Source organism: Mus pahari, chromosome 3 (assembly GCF_900095145.1).
Source record: "Mus pahari chromosome 3, PAHARI_EIJ_v1.1, whole genome shotgun sequence".
NCBI lineage: Eukaryota > Metazoa > Chordata > Mammalia > Rodentia > Muridae > Mus > Mus pahari.
Genome location: NC_034592.1, coordinates 26,415,376 through 26,432,818, shown reverse-complemented (window position 1 = coordinate 26,432,818; position 17,443 = coordinate 26,415,376). Strand labels below are relative to the sequence as shown.

Here is a 17,443-nt window from a genome sequence, read left to right as displayed (position 1 = left end):
TCTGTATAGCCCTGGCTGTCCTGGAACTCACTCTGTAGACCAGGCTGGCCTCAAACTCAGAAATCCACCTGCCTCTGCCTCCCAAGTGCTGGGATTAATAGACTTCAAATATTTACATTTGAAAGAAGAAGCTATATGTAAAACTGCCAAGAATCTAATTCCCAAACCTAAAAAGCACTTAGAAGTTTCAAACGCGCCACCACGCCCGGCTTATCCACCTGTTCTTGAGAAGTCTCTCATTACCCTGGACCTCCCTAAGTAGGCTAAGCTGGCTCTCGGCAAGTCCCAAAGTTCTTTCTGCCTGTTTCCCAGTCAGTACTGGATTATCAAAACATGACACCATCCTTTGCTAGTTCTGTGTGGGTTCTGTGGATTGAGTTTAAGTATGGCCTCATTCCTACAAAGCAAGTACTTTATCCACTAAGCTACCTTTCCAGCCCATTAATACAAATATGTGTATGAGTGTTTTGCTTACATGTGTCTGTACCACATGTGTAGCTTGTAGAATTTTGGATCCTCTGGAACTTGAATTATAGATGGTTGTGAATCACATGTGGGTGCTGGCAATTAAACCCAGGCCTTTTACAAGAACAAATGCCATTACAAAGTTCTCCTAATTATTATTAATATTTTAAGTTTTTAAAATGTGGTTTTTTTATGTTTATGGGTGTTTTGCCTGCATGTATGTCTATTTACCATATGCGTGCTTGGTGCTCGTGGAGGCCAGAAGAGAGTGTCAAATCCTCTGGAACTGGAGTTACAGATGTTGTTAGCAACTATGTGGATGCTGGCAATAGAACTTGGGTCCTATGGAAAAGCAGTATTGCTCTTAACTACTGAGCCACCTCTCAAACCCTATTATGATTTTTTAAAGCTATTTTCTAAATATTACTGGTATATTACTGGTATATTACTGGTCTGAGTCAGACATTAGTTGGAAGTGTAAATACTATTTTATATGTGTAGGGTTTTTTTCTTTTTTGTTTGTTTGTTTGTTTTGTAAGGGGTCTTACTATGTTGTCCTGGCTGACCTGAAGCTCTCTAAGTAAACCAGGCTTACTCTCTGATTTATTGTCCTGAGAACAGACTCTTTTACTGAGCCAGAAACTCTGGGTTTCAATAGGCTAGCCAAGTGGCCAGCTCCCAGGCTCACCTTCTCAGTCCCCAGTGCTTGTTAGAGGCAGTTGCAGCCATCTTTTTACATCCATATTGGGATCCCACAGTTCCTCAAGCTTATGGAGAAATAACTCCTGTTTTTAAATCATTTCTTAAGAAAGTATGTTTTAGGGACTGGAGAGATGGCTCAGCAGTTAAGAGCACTGACTGCTCTTCCAAAGGTCTTGAGTTCAAATCCCAGCAATCACATGGTGGCTCACAACCATCCATAATGAGATTTCATGCCCTCTTCTGGGGTGTCTGAAGACAGCTATACAGTGTACTTACTCATAATAAATGAATAAATCTTTAAAAAAAAAAGAAATTATTTTTTAAAGCAATGTGCAGCTGTTTATTGTTCTTTTGGGCTACTATGCTATTGTACAGTTTGTAACTGTAAACTTTTACTTTACAGGGTGATTTTGTAGACAGAGGTTACTATAGTTTGGAGACCTTCACTTATCTTCTTGCACTAAAGGCTAAGTGGCCTGACCGTATTACACTTTTAAGAGGAAATCATGAGAGTAGACAGATAACACAGGTGTATGGATTTTATGGTAAGACCTTCTTTTCTCTGATTCTGAGTGGTATGTTACTTTTGGTGGGGAAAGGTTGTATAAGTCATATATGTACTTTGTTCTGTTTTTTGCTTTACTCCACATTTCCCCAGTATGAAAATCTTGCCATATTGTGAAAGGCTGAATGCTGTTCCTAAGGCTGTGGTATACTTTTATACTTTTTTTCTTTTTCTTTTTCTTTTTATTTTATTTTTATTTTATTTTATTTTATTTTTTTATTTTTATTTTTATTTTTATTTTTTTTATTTTTTTTTTTTTTTGGTTTTTCGAGACAGGGTTTCTCTGTGTAGCCCTGGCTGTCCTGGAACTCACTCTGTAGACCAGGCTGGCCTCAAACTCAGAAATCTGCCTGCCTCTGCCTCCCAAGTGCTGGGATTAAAGGCATATGCTACCACCGCCCCGCCTGGTACATCTTTTTAAATTAGTGATTAAAAAAAAAAAAGAATGCAATCTTAAATTTCCCACTTTGGAATCACTGATTGCTTGTTAAAAATGCATATTGTGGGCCTATGAGGTGACCCAGTGGGTAAAGGCACTTACTGTAAGCTTGATAACCATAGTTTGTTTGCCAGGGCCCACAAGGTAGACTGAGAGAACTGACTCTTAAGGTTATTCTCCAACCTCCACATGTGCGACCTACAGCATAACTTCCAGTATACACAAAGAATGAATAAGTTAAACAAAAATTTAAAAAAAAATTATTATATTATCTTTAATCATGTTTAGGTGTGCGTGTGTGTGTGTGTGTGTGTGTGTGTTTGTGTGCGCACATGCGTGTAGGTTCAGGTGTTCTTAGAGTCCAGGGGCATTGGATCCTCTTGGAGTTCCAGTTATGAGTTGCCTGATGGGGTACTGGGAATTGACTCCAATCTGTCTCAGTCTTTTTGTTTGTTTGTTTGTTTTGTTTTTGTTTTTTCGAGACAGGGTTTCTCTGTGTAGCCTTGGCTGTCCTGGAACTCACTTTGAAGACCAGGCTGACCTCGAACTCAGAAATCTGCCTGCCTCTGCCCCCCAAGTACTGAGATTAAAGGCGTGCGCCACCACACCCAGCTGTCTCAGTCTTAACTGCTGAGCTATCTTTAAAAAACAAAAAAAACAAAAAAAAAACATGTAGATTGCTGGATGTCACTTCAAACATTGTAACCGAATTCAGCATAGGACCCTGGAATCTACTGAACGTGGATGCTGTGGGTTTTGTCTGCACATGACCCCCCTCCACATACCTTCTTTCCTCTTCTTTGTTTTGGTCAGTGTGGGCGATTGAATCTAGAACCTATGTATTCTAGGGCCAGTACTCTACCACTGAGTTGTATCCCCAGTCCTTCCTTAATGCTATGTTGTGTTCTTAGCTAGCTTTCTTACTTCCTTAATCTTTTGGTGGTTTGTTTGTTTTTGACAGGATGTCTCCATAGAGACATAGAGGCCCAAAGAGACCTAGAAGTCACTGTCATCCTGGGAGGCCTTGATGACAGGATCCTTCTGTGGCAGCCTCCTAAATGCTAAGATTTTGGAATGTTTGGAAAACATGAGATTTCTTGAGGATAAGACACAAATCTAAACACAGTTATGTTTTATATGTACAATATCTAATTTTATTATATATTATATAAGATAATTTTTATACATTATATATAATATATAGTCTGAAAATAATTTTCTATAATACCAGTTTAGTATCTCTAATCTGAAAATTCACAGCCCCAAATCATCATCTGTAAAGTCTGAGACTTTGAGCACCACTGAGACACTCAGAAGTTTCAGATTGTGGATCTGATACTTGAAAGTTTCAGATTTTCGATACTTTTGTTTTATTGGGGGGGGGGGGGCACATGCCCAGGGCATACAAACTAAGCACTTTGTCACTAAGCTACACCTCAAGCCCCAAGCTGAAATCTGAAATGCTATGGAACACAATCCTTTTTTTTTCCTTTTTCTTTCTTTGTTTCTGAAACTTTTGAGACAGGATTTTGCTACATAGATCTGGATGGGCTGGAACTTTCTGCTTGGCCAGATTGGCCTTGAACTTTCATGGCAGTGTTATTGCCAGCCTTAGTCCCCTAAATACCTGAGCCCTCATAGGGGAAGAAATAGTTCAGATAAGGCATATGAAACATTTGTTTGTTTATTTGCAACAGGATCTCATTCTGTAGCTCAGGCTAGCCTGGAATTCACTATGTGTCCCAAGTTAGCCTCAGAAGTTCAGTAATTTTCCTAAATCAGTCTTCCAATGACTGAATATTTATTTATTTATTTACTTATTTACTTATTTATTTGCCTATTTATGGACAGGGTCTCATTCTGTACCCCAGGGTGGGCAAAAAGTCAGTATCTGGTCCATAATGACCTTAAATTTATGGTAATCCTCCTGCCATCCTCCTGCCTTAGTCTCCCAAATTCTGGGATTATAGATTTATATCCTTTGTTTGTTTGTTTGTAGATTTTTTGTTTTATTTTGTTAAGTCGGGATCTCCCTATCTAGCTCTGGCTCTCCTGAAGCTATGTTTATCAAGCTGGCCTTGAACTCAGATCTGCCTGCCTCTATTATGTCCTGAGCATTGAGATTAAAGGTGTGTGCCACAACATCTTGCTTATTTGTTTTTAAGGAATATGGAAATAAGCATTTAAAGCATTTGTGTGTATGTTTACTCGTGCTAATGTACTTGCACCATGGCCATGTGTAGAGGTCAGAGACAATCTAAACAGTTTATAATAGATGGTTCTCTTCTTCAAGCATGTAGATTCTGGGGGTTGAACTAGGTTATCAGGCTTGGCAGCAAGGCTGAGATTGTATCCTAATCTTTATCTTATTTAAAAATATGTAAGTGTATGGGTGTGTATTTTAACATGCTCACCTTTGCATCCCTGGATGGCCCAGAATTTCCTGTGCAGACCACCACCAAATCTACCTGCCTGTGCCTCCAAGTACAGAAATTGAAGGCATGTACCACCACATCTGTACTTTATTTTATTTAGGATTTGTTCATTTTGCCAGACATGGTGGCACATACCTTTAATCTCTTTGGGAGGCAGAGACAAGTAGATGTCTGTGAGTTTGAGGCCAGAATGGTCTATCTACAAAGGGAGTTCCAGGATATCCGGGGCTCTTGTTACACAGAGAAACCCTGTCTCAAAAAAACAAACCAAAAAGAAATTATGTGCATTTTTATTTTATGTGTCTGAGTGTTTGCTTGCAAGTATGTCTGTGCATGATGTACATGCTGTAAACTGAATACAGTCCTTTGCAAGAGCATTAAATGGTCTTAACCACCGAGCCATCATTCCAATCTCCCAGTTTATTTTCAGTCTCCCAGTATTTATTTTTAGTGTGATTCCATTGTAATTGAGGTCATTTATAAAATTTGCTGTGCATGTTATTGTGATGCTTAAAAGATTTAGCGTTTTTTTGCAGCATTTTAAATTTTAGACTTAGATTATGGATACTCAAAAATATATCTATAAGAAAAAAAAAGATAGAATAATGTTTTATGTGTGTAATTATACCACTGCAGTCTTCAATGAAGGGCAAAGGAGCAAAAAGGGGAGAGAGTGTAGGATCTTTCATTCAGTATGTTTTGGCTGAAGAAAATGCTAACGGCACCAAATTTGGTTTTGAATTTTTTCTTTCTCAGAAGTATGTTCATCTAGTAGCTTTATTTAACAACAAGATAACTCGGGGTAAAGGTAATTTTATTTACCATGGGATTTGCAGGGATTTAAAGCCATAAATAGCTATTAATTATATTGGTTGCTTAATTCATACTGATAAACATACATTGGAGACTTGAGTTTTTTAAATTACATTTATTTGTGTATGTGTGTGCGTGGATGTGTCTACACGTGTTCATGTTCTCCTGTGAATGTCTGTGAGAATGTATGAAGCTGGGTTGTGGTAGCTCATGCCTTCACTCTCGGGACTCAGGAAGCAGAGTGGATCTCTTGAAAAATGTATGTGCATGTCTGTGTTTGTATGTCAATGGAGGTCGGAGGGCAACCTGAAGGACTTGGTTCTTTTTCTCTACCATGTGGATTCTGGGGTTCAAAGTCAGGTCATCAATCTTGGGGGCAAATGCCTTTAACTGGTAAGCCATCTTCCTTACCCTTCTGAGTCTCATCAGTTCTGCCTGTTAGAACTTGACTAGATGCAGAATTTAGTTGCAGTTTTCAGATCTCTCAAGAAACAACATTGCCCTGAAGAAGAATGAATAGGAATTACTTATGCTCCTATAATTAAGGGTTTTCAAACTTTTTTGATTTGATTACCCTCCTAGAATAAGGCATTCATATTAAAGGAATGCGCTGTTTTATAGAATTATTTAGTGTTAACATAATTGATCGAAGCATTGATTTGAGTTATGTGAAATCAATAATTTGCTTCCTCTTGATAGCATTTTAGTTAATATTTCCAACTTTATCTCAGACTTTATTTCATTCCTGGAATGAAAAGAATTATAATTTCTTTAGAGAACATAATATTTAAAGATTTTTTTAAAATTATTTTTATTTTATGTTCGTGAGTGTTTTGTCTGAATGTTGTGTGTGTACCACATTTGTGCCCTGTGCCTGCAGAGGCCAAAAGAGAGCGTAAGATCCACTCCCTGGAATTACGGATAGTTTTGAGCCCTATGGCTACTGAGAACTGAACCAAGGTCTTCTGCAAGAGCATCAAGTGTTCTTAACAATGAACCATCTCTCCAGTTCAATCTTATTTGTATAAATGTATGTGTATGTGTACCCTAGATTGAACTTGGACTTTATACAAGCAAGGTGCTTAAGCACCTGCCACTGAGCTATATCCCAGTCTTCATTAGGATATGTGTATTGTTAGATAGTAGCTTTCATTAATGAGAGCATTTCTGTTTTCTTCACAGATGAGTGCCAAACCAAATATGGAAATGCTAATGCCTGGAGATACTGTACCAAAGTTTTTGACATGCTCACAGTAGCAGCTGTAAGTTTATGTGAATCTCTTCAGAGCTTCAGATATTTTTCTTGCCAATAACATTACATGTTTTAGCAGTTGTGACCATTTACTTAGTTTTAGTATTTATTGTTGAATTTATACATGACTAAATTTGAGTTTATTATTATCCTTGTTATTCTTTTTTTTTTTCTAGTTAATAGATGAGCAGATTTTGTGTGTTCATGGTGGTTTATCTCCTGATATCAAAACACTGGATCAAATTAGAACTATTGAACGAAATCAGGAAATTCCTCACAAAGGAGCATTTTGTGACCTGGTGTGGTCAGATCCTGAAGATGTGGACACTTGGGCAATCAGTCCCAGAGGAGCAGGTTGGCTATTTGGAGCAAAAGTCACAAATGAGGTAAAGATAAAGTTTTTGGAAAAGTAATTCTTTTATTGGTTAAAAAAATAATGGTGAGCTCATATATTAAACTCATAGCCTAGTTATGGTAGTTATTGGGTATCAGATTTCTACTGTAGTTGATTGATTGATGCTTCCTGAATGGTTCAATGAGATTATTAGTGAAAGCACCTATTCCAGCATTATCTACTGATATTATTAAAATAATAGTTAAGTAAAACACCAAAACAAGATAGGCAAATTTTTTGTTTGTTTGTTTTAATGGCAGGTCATATATCCTGAAACATACATATATTCTGATAGTCTAATCATGGTTGAGTTCAAATTTTATTTTACTTACTTTTTGTTTAAAACAATTTTTAAGCTTTCTGTTTGTTTTGAGACAGGGTGTATGTAACTCTGGTTGTCTGAACTCTGTGTAGACTAGGCTGGCCTCTAATTCATAGAAATCTGCCTGCATCTACCCCCACCCCACCCTCAGTGCTGGGATTAAAGGTGTGCACTACTATGCATGGCATAATCTTTATTTTTTTATTTTATGTGTGTAGATGTTTTGCCTGTATCTATGTTTGTGCATCATGTGCATGAAGTGCTTGAAGAGGTCAGAAGAGAGTGTTAGTTCTCTTAGGACTGGAGTTACAAGTATTGAGCTGCTGTGTGGTAGTTGGGAATCACCCTCTATCTTCTGAAAAAGTAACCATTACCATTAACCACTAAAACATCTCTCTAGCCTGATTTCAAATTTTAAAATAACACAAATGAGCTAAGAGAATCCGATATTCTTCCAAGGTATGTACTGGATCTTCATGAGTATTGGAAACATGAACCATTAGGATGAACAATTAGACAGTAATAATATAACTTCTTGTTTAAAATTTATAAAACATATTGTGATTATAATCTTTGATTTTTCATCATATACAGTGCTGGCTGCATGAATACAGCAACAATTTTAAAATTTAGGAACTATTTGCTAAAACTTTAGGGTAAATAAATTACAAATAAACTATACACAGAAATTCTGACATCTGTTTTATGACTACAGCTTTATCAAATTATGAACCTAGTTGTCCTATACACATACAAAACAATGCATATATCAAAAGAGCCAAGTACAAGCATATGGGCAAATAGCCTTCACAGACACAGGAATGATGTTCTGACGAGATATGTTCCAACATAATGGAATCATAGATCCAAGCTCTGGGACCATTGGTTATTCCTCAGTTATGGAAAGATCTTACCCAATCTGGACCTTTTTCTCTTTTAGTTATAAAGAAGAATAATTTCTTTGTGACATGCAGTAAATCCTCATATAATAATATTGAAAGTAATGTTATTATGAAGTTATTAAGTAGAAAAACCTTTGCTTTGCAATTGATAGTAATTATGTAATTATTTTCCCCTAGAAATTTCTTTTTTTACCTGATACAGTTCTTAACTAGGTGGTACAGGCTGGTCTCAAACTCTCAGTTCTCCTAGCGTTTTCTATAATGTTTGTTTGTTTGTTTGTTTGTTTGTGTGTATATATAGGTATATATACACACACACACATGCTTACGCACACACACATACATGTGTTAAAGAGATGTGAAGAAGTTATAGGACAACTTGTGGGAGTCCATTTTTTCCTACCGTGTGGGTTGAATTCTGGGATTGAATTCTTGTTGTCAGACTTGGTGACAGGTTCTTACTTACCTGTCTACCAACCTACCCATCTATTATTACTATTATTGTTACTATCACTACTATTAGTACTACTACTACACTGCTACTATTACTGTTTTAAAGATGGGCTGTCTCTGTGTTGCAAAGGTGGGTTTCAAATTTCTGGGCACAAGTGATCCTCCTCCCCACCTCCCAAGTAACTGAGAGTACAGGTGGTAATTACTGTGCCTGCCTCGGAAACTTGTAATTGTGGACCTTGTACTTCAAAATAGACTTGGGCCAAAATGACTGGAAATTTTGGGGATGATTATAGAATGTGGTTTAGAATCATGATAATTTTATTCGTGATACTTGCTGCTTGGAATGGTTATTAAGCACTTGGATGAAATACTTACAAAGCTTTTCTAAATTTCAGTTTGTTCATATCAACAACTTAAAACTCATCTGCAGAGCACATCAACTTGTGCACGAAGGCTATAAGTTTATGTTTGACGAGAAGCTGGTCACAGTGTGGTCTGCTCCTAACTACTGCTATCGCTGTGGAAACATTGCTTCCATCATGGTCTTCAAAGATGTCAATACGAGAGAACCAAAGTTATTCCGAGCAGTTCCAGATTCAGAACGTGTTATTCCTCCCAGAACCACGACGCCGTATTTCCTTTGAGGCCTTTGCCATCCCACTGGCCCACTTTTTGCCCTCTTTTACCCCAACTTTCTTGTACCCTCTACAATATACTTTTTATTGAGCACTTTGCTGCTGAAATGCTGCCTCTTGCCTTTTTTTTTTTTAATTTTAAATTATCTAAATTTATTGTTTGTTATGGTGTCAATAGCAGTGTTTTTCTATCAGTTTTGTCACTCATCCTATCCCCACCTTGGACTCGTTTGAGAAGACTTGAGAAATGTCTTAATATTCACATTGCTGCATGTAGCTCTTGCTTTTTTGCTGTTCTGGGGAGACAGGAAGCATTTCTTTTTTTAAAAAAGCCAATTGATAATGACATGGAAATCCTCCTCATTTGTATCAGCCAGCCTTCTGTATTTGTTTGGTAGGGTTTAAAAAATTTCAGCAGCAAAGTTGCCCAGTGGGCAGGATGGACTGCATATGCCTGAGTCGTGTACCCTTGTCAACCCGGCTGTAAACCTCACTGTCCTTTGTTGGATGATAATTTGATGTTTTAAAAGGGTATAAAATAAATTGGTCTAAAGGGCTGCCCTCCTTGTTGTGTTTTTAAATTTTAGTTAAAAACTGCTACAGCTATGACTTTGTACATTAAGATAATTGTACTGATCTTTTTTCAGAAATCTTGTATTTTTTAATAAAATAATCTTAAAACCCAGATAGGTTAAGTGTTAGAAATTTTAAACAACTTACATTGTTAGCTGAAAGCTACTTTTTCTTTCTTTTTCTTTTCTTTTTCGTTTTCTTTGTTGAGTTCTTGACCCTTTCGTTGAGTTAAATTTCAATTGAAATTCAATATTTTTTTAAAAAAATCACTAAATTGTGCCTAAAGAACATAACTGCCATATTAATGTTTTTATTTCTACAGTATTAGAAAAACATTTACTACTTGTAGCATTGATGTGTTGCTTTGATAGCAGTTGAGTAGAATGTGCTCAGTCCAGTTTACACTGTCATGAGTATCACCAAGTAAACATGTACTTTCCAATAGCAAGCATTCTCTCACTGTAACCCTTGACCTTAACTTTTACAAAGTATTCAGTTTTAACTGCAATTTTAAAGGCTGAACAATCAGAACCCTTGTGTTTGTGAACTATAATCTGAAGCAGATTATTTAAAGTTTGAGAAGAAACAGACTGTTCTCTCGTGAAGGTCTGTCATACCATATTTCAGCTTTGTGCTTGTAACTTGACCATCTAAAGGGTTGAGATGATCAGTTCTTGATATATAGTTGTCCATTAATAAGGACAAGTATATCATTATCTCTTGTGACTGTAGTCATAGATGATTTTGGGATGTACCATCTTATAAAATTGTTGGTATCCCTTTATAATTTCTTGTCATCCCAGGAAATCCGTGTGAAGCCAATTGATAAAGCACTTTAGCATCTGTTCAGGTAGTTTTAAAAACAACTTTTCCCCTTCAGGATAAGAACTTCCAGGTTACCTAAAAATGCAATAAAGATCTTACTAGTCTAAGCTTCTTGGCAAATAATCTTTCATCAGGGTTTCTTTTACTGAATGAGCACAATATTATTTTGATTTTATTTGTCCCCAACCACCCAGCTCCTTGTACAGTTTTTAATTGTGTAGCTCTATGAAAGAAGTGGCTGAGACATTTGATACACACACTTGAACTAGTAGTGGATCAGTAGCTTTGTGCTACTGTCCCAACCCCAGTGTAATTCAGGTGGAAAGGTATTTTTATCTCACAGGACTATGTAGCTATGTATTTTACTAATTGTGAAACACTGGAATTAATGATGCAGACAACTTGGTGTAGTTTTTGAACAGCTCTGCAGTATTTTCTTGATCATGTTACCATAAATTGTATTTAAGTGCTTGCCCTCCTGCTTTTAAGTTGTACCAGTAAAACCAGTAACTCTCAATCCCCTTTCCACTTCACACTCCTTAGCTTAGTTGATGTAGTTGTTTTCATTCTCCTTGTAATGTGACTTATTTTCAAGTCATGGTGTACTGCATTTGTTTGTCACTAGCTGGGCATGTGCCAATAATATTCTGTCCATTCCTTAACTGCCGTCTCTGTTTTGCCTGACTATTCTTCCACTGATAATGGCTTTGAGGCACGGAAAAAAGTAGTTTTTGCTATTAGACTTGTGAAGGAAAGAGAGAGTGAATGTATTGGACTTTGTAAGCCTGAAAAAGAATATTTGGATCCCTCTACTAAACAAGGGCTATGTATTTATTATACAGAGTAATCTCGTGGGAGATACTTGCAAGCCAGAGATCTGTAGGCAAGGGAGTCTGCTACTCCCTGTATGTAGGCCGAATGTAAAATCCCTTATGTTGTATCAATGGAGCTAAGAACTATTTTTATTTGCCTGTGATATACTTGGTTTCTAATAAAGTGTTCTAGGCTCCAGTGAGAACTGTCTACTTTGAATTGCCATCTCCTCCCTTTCTTCATTGGCTGATAGACACTTGGCTAGCTTTCCATAGGTCAATGGCTGATAGACTCTTGGCTAGCTTTCCATAGGTCAATGCTTCTCCCTGAAGAATCTCATTTCTTTAAATGTGTTCACTCGTGCGTGATCCTAAAAAGCCTTGACTACATCTGATATACAACCTGTACCAGCTCCTGTTCCATCTGGATATCTAGAACTGTTGCAAGATTTTGACATCTTAAATGCTGAGTTTTGCTTTTGAAATAAGGTTCAAAATGTTCGTTGCATTTAAGATCTGTGTGTGTTTGCTCTGTAACCCCAGCTCCGGGTGTTGGAAAATGCCTGTACTGTGAAAGCCTGCCATTGTCAGAAGTAGAATCACTTTTGTCAGCTTCCAGAAAATTATGTACAGAGTTAAAGAGATTTAAGTACAAGATTTATCTACAAGAATCCAAATCTTTCAATGTCACTGTTTTCTAAATGCTAATGTTTGTAAAGCACCTTCAGTTCTTTGATGAAAGGTGCTACATTCCCTCGGTGTCAATTAATAAAAAGATTATAGGAAGTTTGTGAAAAATAATTTTATCTAATGCAGTCTACAGAATTCCCTGAGAAGAAGGTAGCCTTTCATGTCATTTATGTTTTCAAAGAAATGATAGCTTTTTCACTGGGTTGCCTGACTGATAAACAGAACTAACCCTTTTTCCCCCTGCATTTGCCTATGGGCTAAGTGTTCCAGTTTCTTAAAAGCACTATTTATTTTTCAGCCAAGATTCTGTGCCCAGTATCATGCTTCAGGAAGTCATCACAACTGTTTCAATTGTATATTTAGGGTTGTGGTAATGAAATGAAAGTAAGTTAATCACAACCAATAAGAAACATTTGAAAAGTCCCTAGAACAACGCAAGTTTCCTTCATCGCATGAATATGTGTCTTTCTTATGAGAATGTTTGTGTTTAGATTACTAACATGGTCCTTAATTAAACAATGTATGAAGTTTATACACAATTTCCTTTATGTACTTCAACAAAAACATTTATTGTATATGCCACTCAGTGAGTACCTAATAATGGTTCTCACATTTTGTAGATAAATGAGATTGGAATATATATTTAAATCAAACATTTTAGGTAGATGCTAATCATGTCCTATTTTGCAGTGCTGAGGAAAAAAATTCAGGGCCTTGGGTCCTTATGCATGCTAGGTAAGTGGTCTTCCAGTAAGCTACATTCCCAGCCCAAGCATGTCCTTTTTATTTGTTTGCTTGTTTGTTTATTGGTGGGGTGGTTAAGACAGATTCTCACCATGTAGACCAAATGGTGCCTTCCAAGGATTTAAGACATACTCCACCATCCCCACCCTGCCTGTGGTACTATTGCTATGGATCTCTGCCTATGTTGCTTCCCCACTGCCCAACACAAATGAAGAAATGGGATTGGAGAGAACAAGTAATTTGTCAAGGTCACAGAGGAGAATTGGAATGTGGACCCTGAAGGCACATCATGGAGACTGCTCAAGTCTTCTATTTTAAGCACTATTGGTTTTTGCAGCTGTGTGACCCTGAACAAATTGAATTCTCTTATCTTTTATTTATGTTCTAAAAGGAATATAGTAAAGTTGATTATAGTATTAAAAATAGCACCCACAAAATGCCCAGTACTTGACCCAAAGATGCTATTTACTGAGGACCCAACCAAAATCAGTGTGATTAGGGAAAGGAACCCAGAGTGAAACATAAGTGCTAACAGTATAGCTTTTTAAAAAAAGTTTATTTGCCCTGTGTGAATGAATGGTTTAGCCTGCATTTGTGTTATTTGTAGAGTTCAGAAGAGGGCATCAGATGCAGGATTAGGTATGATTGAGAGTCACCATGTCGGTACTAGGAACCGAACCCAGGTCCTCTGCAAGTACAAGTACTCTTAACCACGAAGCCATCACTCCAGCCCCACAGTGTAGCCGTTTAAATACAAGGGATTTAAAAGAAGTGTTTGGTGCAGGAGGAGACATGAATATAGTGGGCTGGAGTATTCGAATGTGCATGGTTTATGTAAGAGCCCAGAAGCTGAGATGATAGACCTTGGACACAACATGAAGTAGTCATTACAGAAAGGACCAGCAACTGGGAGCAGCAGTTCTGTTGACAGATTGTCTATGCTTCAGAGAAGACTGTCCAATTAGGGAAAATGTTGCAAAGATTACTTCAGGGCTCCTCCCCCTGAAAATTCTTAATTCCTTCTTGCTGGATTGATAAAGTGAATGGAAATAGGATAAAATTGACATGATTGGTGGCCCTAGGGTTACATCATTTGGGGGGGGACAGCAAATTTTTCATATTTTCCCTAGTCAAAGCTATTTTTAAGATCCCATAACAGGGCTGGAGAAATGGGTGCTCTTCCAGAGAAGCCTGGGGTTCATTTCCCAACACCTACAACCTATAAATCACAACTTGTAACACCAATCTCAGGAATCCTACATGGGCACCAGATATGCGTGTGGCATACAGGCTACATGGAGGCAAAACACCCATACACATAAATAAAAAATTTTAAATCCCCATAACATGTGGAAATGCACTTCTGAAGGAGCCCATGCTGGGGGTCCTAGGCTACATCCTCAGTAGCAGGCCAGCAAGACAGCTGAGCAGATAAAGTTCCCCAGGACCCACGTGATGGAAGGGGAGGAGTCCCAAGAGCTGGCCTCTGGCCTCCTAAATGCCCGTGCATTCATCCACACGACTCATACTCTCCCTACTCTCCTCCCCTCCCCTCCCTTCCCCCCTCCCCTCCTCAACAATGCAAAAATAAATCCCGCTACAACTTGACAGCACCCCATTGTTTCATAAAAGGAAGGCCATTCCAGCATCGAAGATGGATGCAAGATGAATCATTTAGGAGTAAAGGAGAACCCCTTGCACCAAATAAATCTGTGAAAAGGTAGTATCTCAATATTTGGGATACTATCCATTTGTGGAGATTTGTCAGCATTTTATTTGCTATTGTGTGCTGTGTGTGCAGGTGTGTGTGTTATGTGCATGTGGAGGTCAGAGAGTCTTTGAAAGAGTTCCCCTGGGTTTGAGGACAAGCCACAACATCAGGCTTGAACAGCAAGCACCTTTTACTCTGCTGAGCCATATATCTGCCACTACATTGTTGGTGTGTGTTTTAACAAACTGTGTTCTAATAAAATGAAAATGGCCCAAGAGAAAGTTTTATGCCTTCTCCCAAATGGAAGGAATGAACTTAGAATCTGCCAGACAGATTTGCATGGATCTTAAGAATTATATTCTTCAGGTGCATTATATATACATCTGCTATATTTTCAAAGATAGTTTTTTGTTAGGAATAGAAAAGGTTACTAGTATTAATTGTATTTACATGCCTATGCATGTAATGTTTTGCATGCTTAGGCCTGTCAAAAATGCAGTGAAATTTTATACCAAAAATGATTAGCTGGTTAGATTTTTGAATCATCTGAAATGGCACAGAATGGCTAGCTTATACAAGAAGCAGTTCTTTTTTTAGGCTTTTCAAAATGGAATACATTCCTTGTGGTTATTATAATTGGTTCTTTTTCCAATGCTGTTTCTTTTCCTTTTTTTTTTTTCCCGAGGTAATTAAAGAAATTCTGCTTCCTTACAAGCTTGCATCCAAGCTTAGGATCTTTCCTGTAGCCAAACTGCTTGATCCCTACAATTTGAGATCGAGTCCCTTTTGAAGGGTGACACTAAGCCGCAGGGACTGCATTCGAGGTGATTCAGAAGACTTTGCCCTCGAACTTCTGAATGTATCTGGGGAAAGTGCAGCGCTTGATTTTGGTTCTGGAGCGGTGCGTTGGCGGAGGAAATAGCAGGTGTCTGGGAGGTGTCTGGGATGCGGGATGCCAGCCAAAGAGAAACCTGCAGGCAGGTGTCTGGCGCCGGAGATGTAAGTCCCCCGTTCTGGCACACGGAGGCGCTCAGGGCTCCTCTCGCTCTGCTAGCAGTCTTTAAGGCACCTCTGCCGCCACCTGCAGTCTCAACCAAACCTCGGGGTGGGCCACGCGGGACGTGACGGCCTAAGCACCCAATCAGCGGTCGGATTTCTAGGTACCCTGCCGTTGTGGCCAATAGAAACCGAGGAGAGGCGAGGAGGGGACGGACCCGAGCCCCGCGGCAAGCCTGGCCGGGGCGCGAGGCCCTCCTCCCGTCTCTCCGCCTACTCCAGCCTCCGCCGCTTCTGCTTCCCGAGCGAGCCCTGCGGCCGCCGGAGCATCTCCCGCGGCGGAGCAGGAGCCGGATGGTCAGAGGAGCCCGGCAGTCCCAGCAGCCGCGGAGTCGCCTGGCCCCCAGGTGGGGTGGGCTGCGTGGCGAGGCGGAGGCTAGGGGCGAGGGGCCCAGAGAGCGGGCCTGGGGGTGGATGCCGTGGTGGCGAGGCGCCGAGCCCTGAGGGGGCGGGGGTACAGGCACTCAGCATCTCGGGGGACGCCAAGGGAGAGCAGCGAGCGAGGGCGCGCTGGGCAAGAGCGGAGGGCGCGCGCCCCACCGGGGAGCCAAGGAATGCGGGGAACCGGGTCTGAGGGGCGGGGCCGTGTCTGAGGGGAGCTAGGGGGGCCTGCGGCTCTGGGCAGACAATGAGGCCGACCTGGCGGGTGGTGGTTGGGGGAGCCGAACGTTTGGGGCAGGGAATCGAAAGCATTCGGGGACCAGTGAGTCCCGGTCGCTTAGTCGTGGGAGGAAAGGAAGCCCTGCCTGAGGGGTGTTTGTAAGGTCACGGGTAGGCAGAGCCAACCTGTGGTCAGCCTGTGGCCCCCCGAGGGTGGTACATGGAGTGCCCCACAGGCAGGGCAAGACAAACGGTGTGTTGTCTTAGTTAAGGGTCTCATTTGTTTGGTCTGTAGACTGTCTGGCACAGTGGAGAAACCACCCCGAAAACGGAAAAGCAGGTAAGGCAAATGCCTTCCTCTCTAGCTTCGTGTTTTTCCTGTTTGCTTGGCTGCCCCTGTGCTGCATAATTACGTGGTGAGTAGATAAAGTTTCTTATTTAGGTCTTTTTTTTTTTTTAATAAATTCGACAGCATGGAAAGGTATCCCCTTTGAGAACTTCCAATTACCACCACCTCCAACCCCTTGCAGGTATATGATACGGGAAACGGGGAAACATTAAGAAAGCCCTACTTTCGACTTTAGTCCTAATTTCAATTTTGACATCTCAAACGGAGATTGTCATTGAACAGCTACTGTGTGCCAAGTGTTGTATACAAATTCTCTATATTATTTTCTGTGACAGTTTTGCAAAAGAGGGAACTGAACCATAGAGTATCCAATACTTAGCAAACAAAGATCACACATCTAATAAATGATAGAACCAGGATTTGAATCCAGGTTGTCTGACTGCAAAGTTTATGTTCTTTATACTGTAATGCTTCTAATACATATACAGTTGAACGTAGTCCTACCCCCGGCTTTCTCTTTTTCTTTATAAAGTCTAATAAACTGAAATGGTTAATACGAAAATAGTAACTAAGGGCTTACATAGGCCGCAGACAACTGAATTTTTCCTTAGGCAATGAAGAAGAGTATTCATCCCAGAAATATGTTTTAGTGTATTTCATTTGTTAGGTACTACAGCACAATTTTATTTAATTATTTGAAGAT

At 39.4% G+C, this 17,443-nt stretch overlaps 2 protein-coding genes across 3 annotated transcripts in view; both read left to right on the top strand.

The window, feature by feature from the left end:
* The window catches only part of Ppp6c (protein phosphatase 6 catalytic subunit), a 37,633-nt gene extending 25,823 nt beyond the window's left edge, over positions 1-11,810 (top strand). Inside the window, exons 4-7 of the mRNA XM_021192067.2 lie at positions 1,571-1,712; positions 6,602-6,681; positions 6,848-7,057; positions 9,141-11,810. Coding sequence (XP_021047726.1) covers positions 1,571-1,712; positions 6,602-6,681; positions 6,848-7,057; positions 9,141-9,389 — 681 coding nt within the window. The 3' untranslated portion in view covers positions 9,390-11,810. The remainder of the gene's footprint in view (positions 1-1,570; positions 1,713-6,601; positions 6,682-6,847; positions 7,058-9,140) is intronic.
* A 4,198-nt stretch (positions 11,811-16,008) lies between these two features.
* Scai (suppressor of cancer cell invasion) overlaps positions 16,009-17,443 on the top strand; it is a 113,181-nt gene continuing 111,746 nt past the window's right edge. The window contains exons 1-2 of one of the 2 annotated variants that reach the window (XM_021193033.1): positions 16,009-16,138; positions 16,687-16,731. In XM_021193033.1, the coding sequence (XP_021048692.1) occupies positions 16,086-16,138; positions 16,687-16,731 (98 nt within the window). In that variant the 5' untranslated portion in view covers positions 16,009-16,085. The remainder of the gene's footprint in view (positions 16,139-16,686; positions 16,732-17,443) is intronic. The other variant, XR_003843451.1, reaches the window with a different exon arrangement.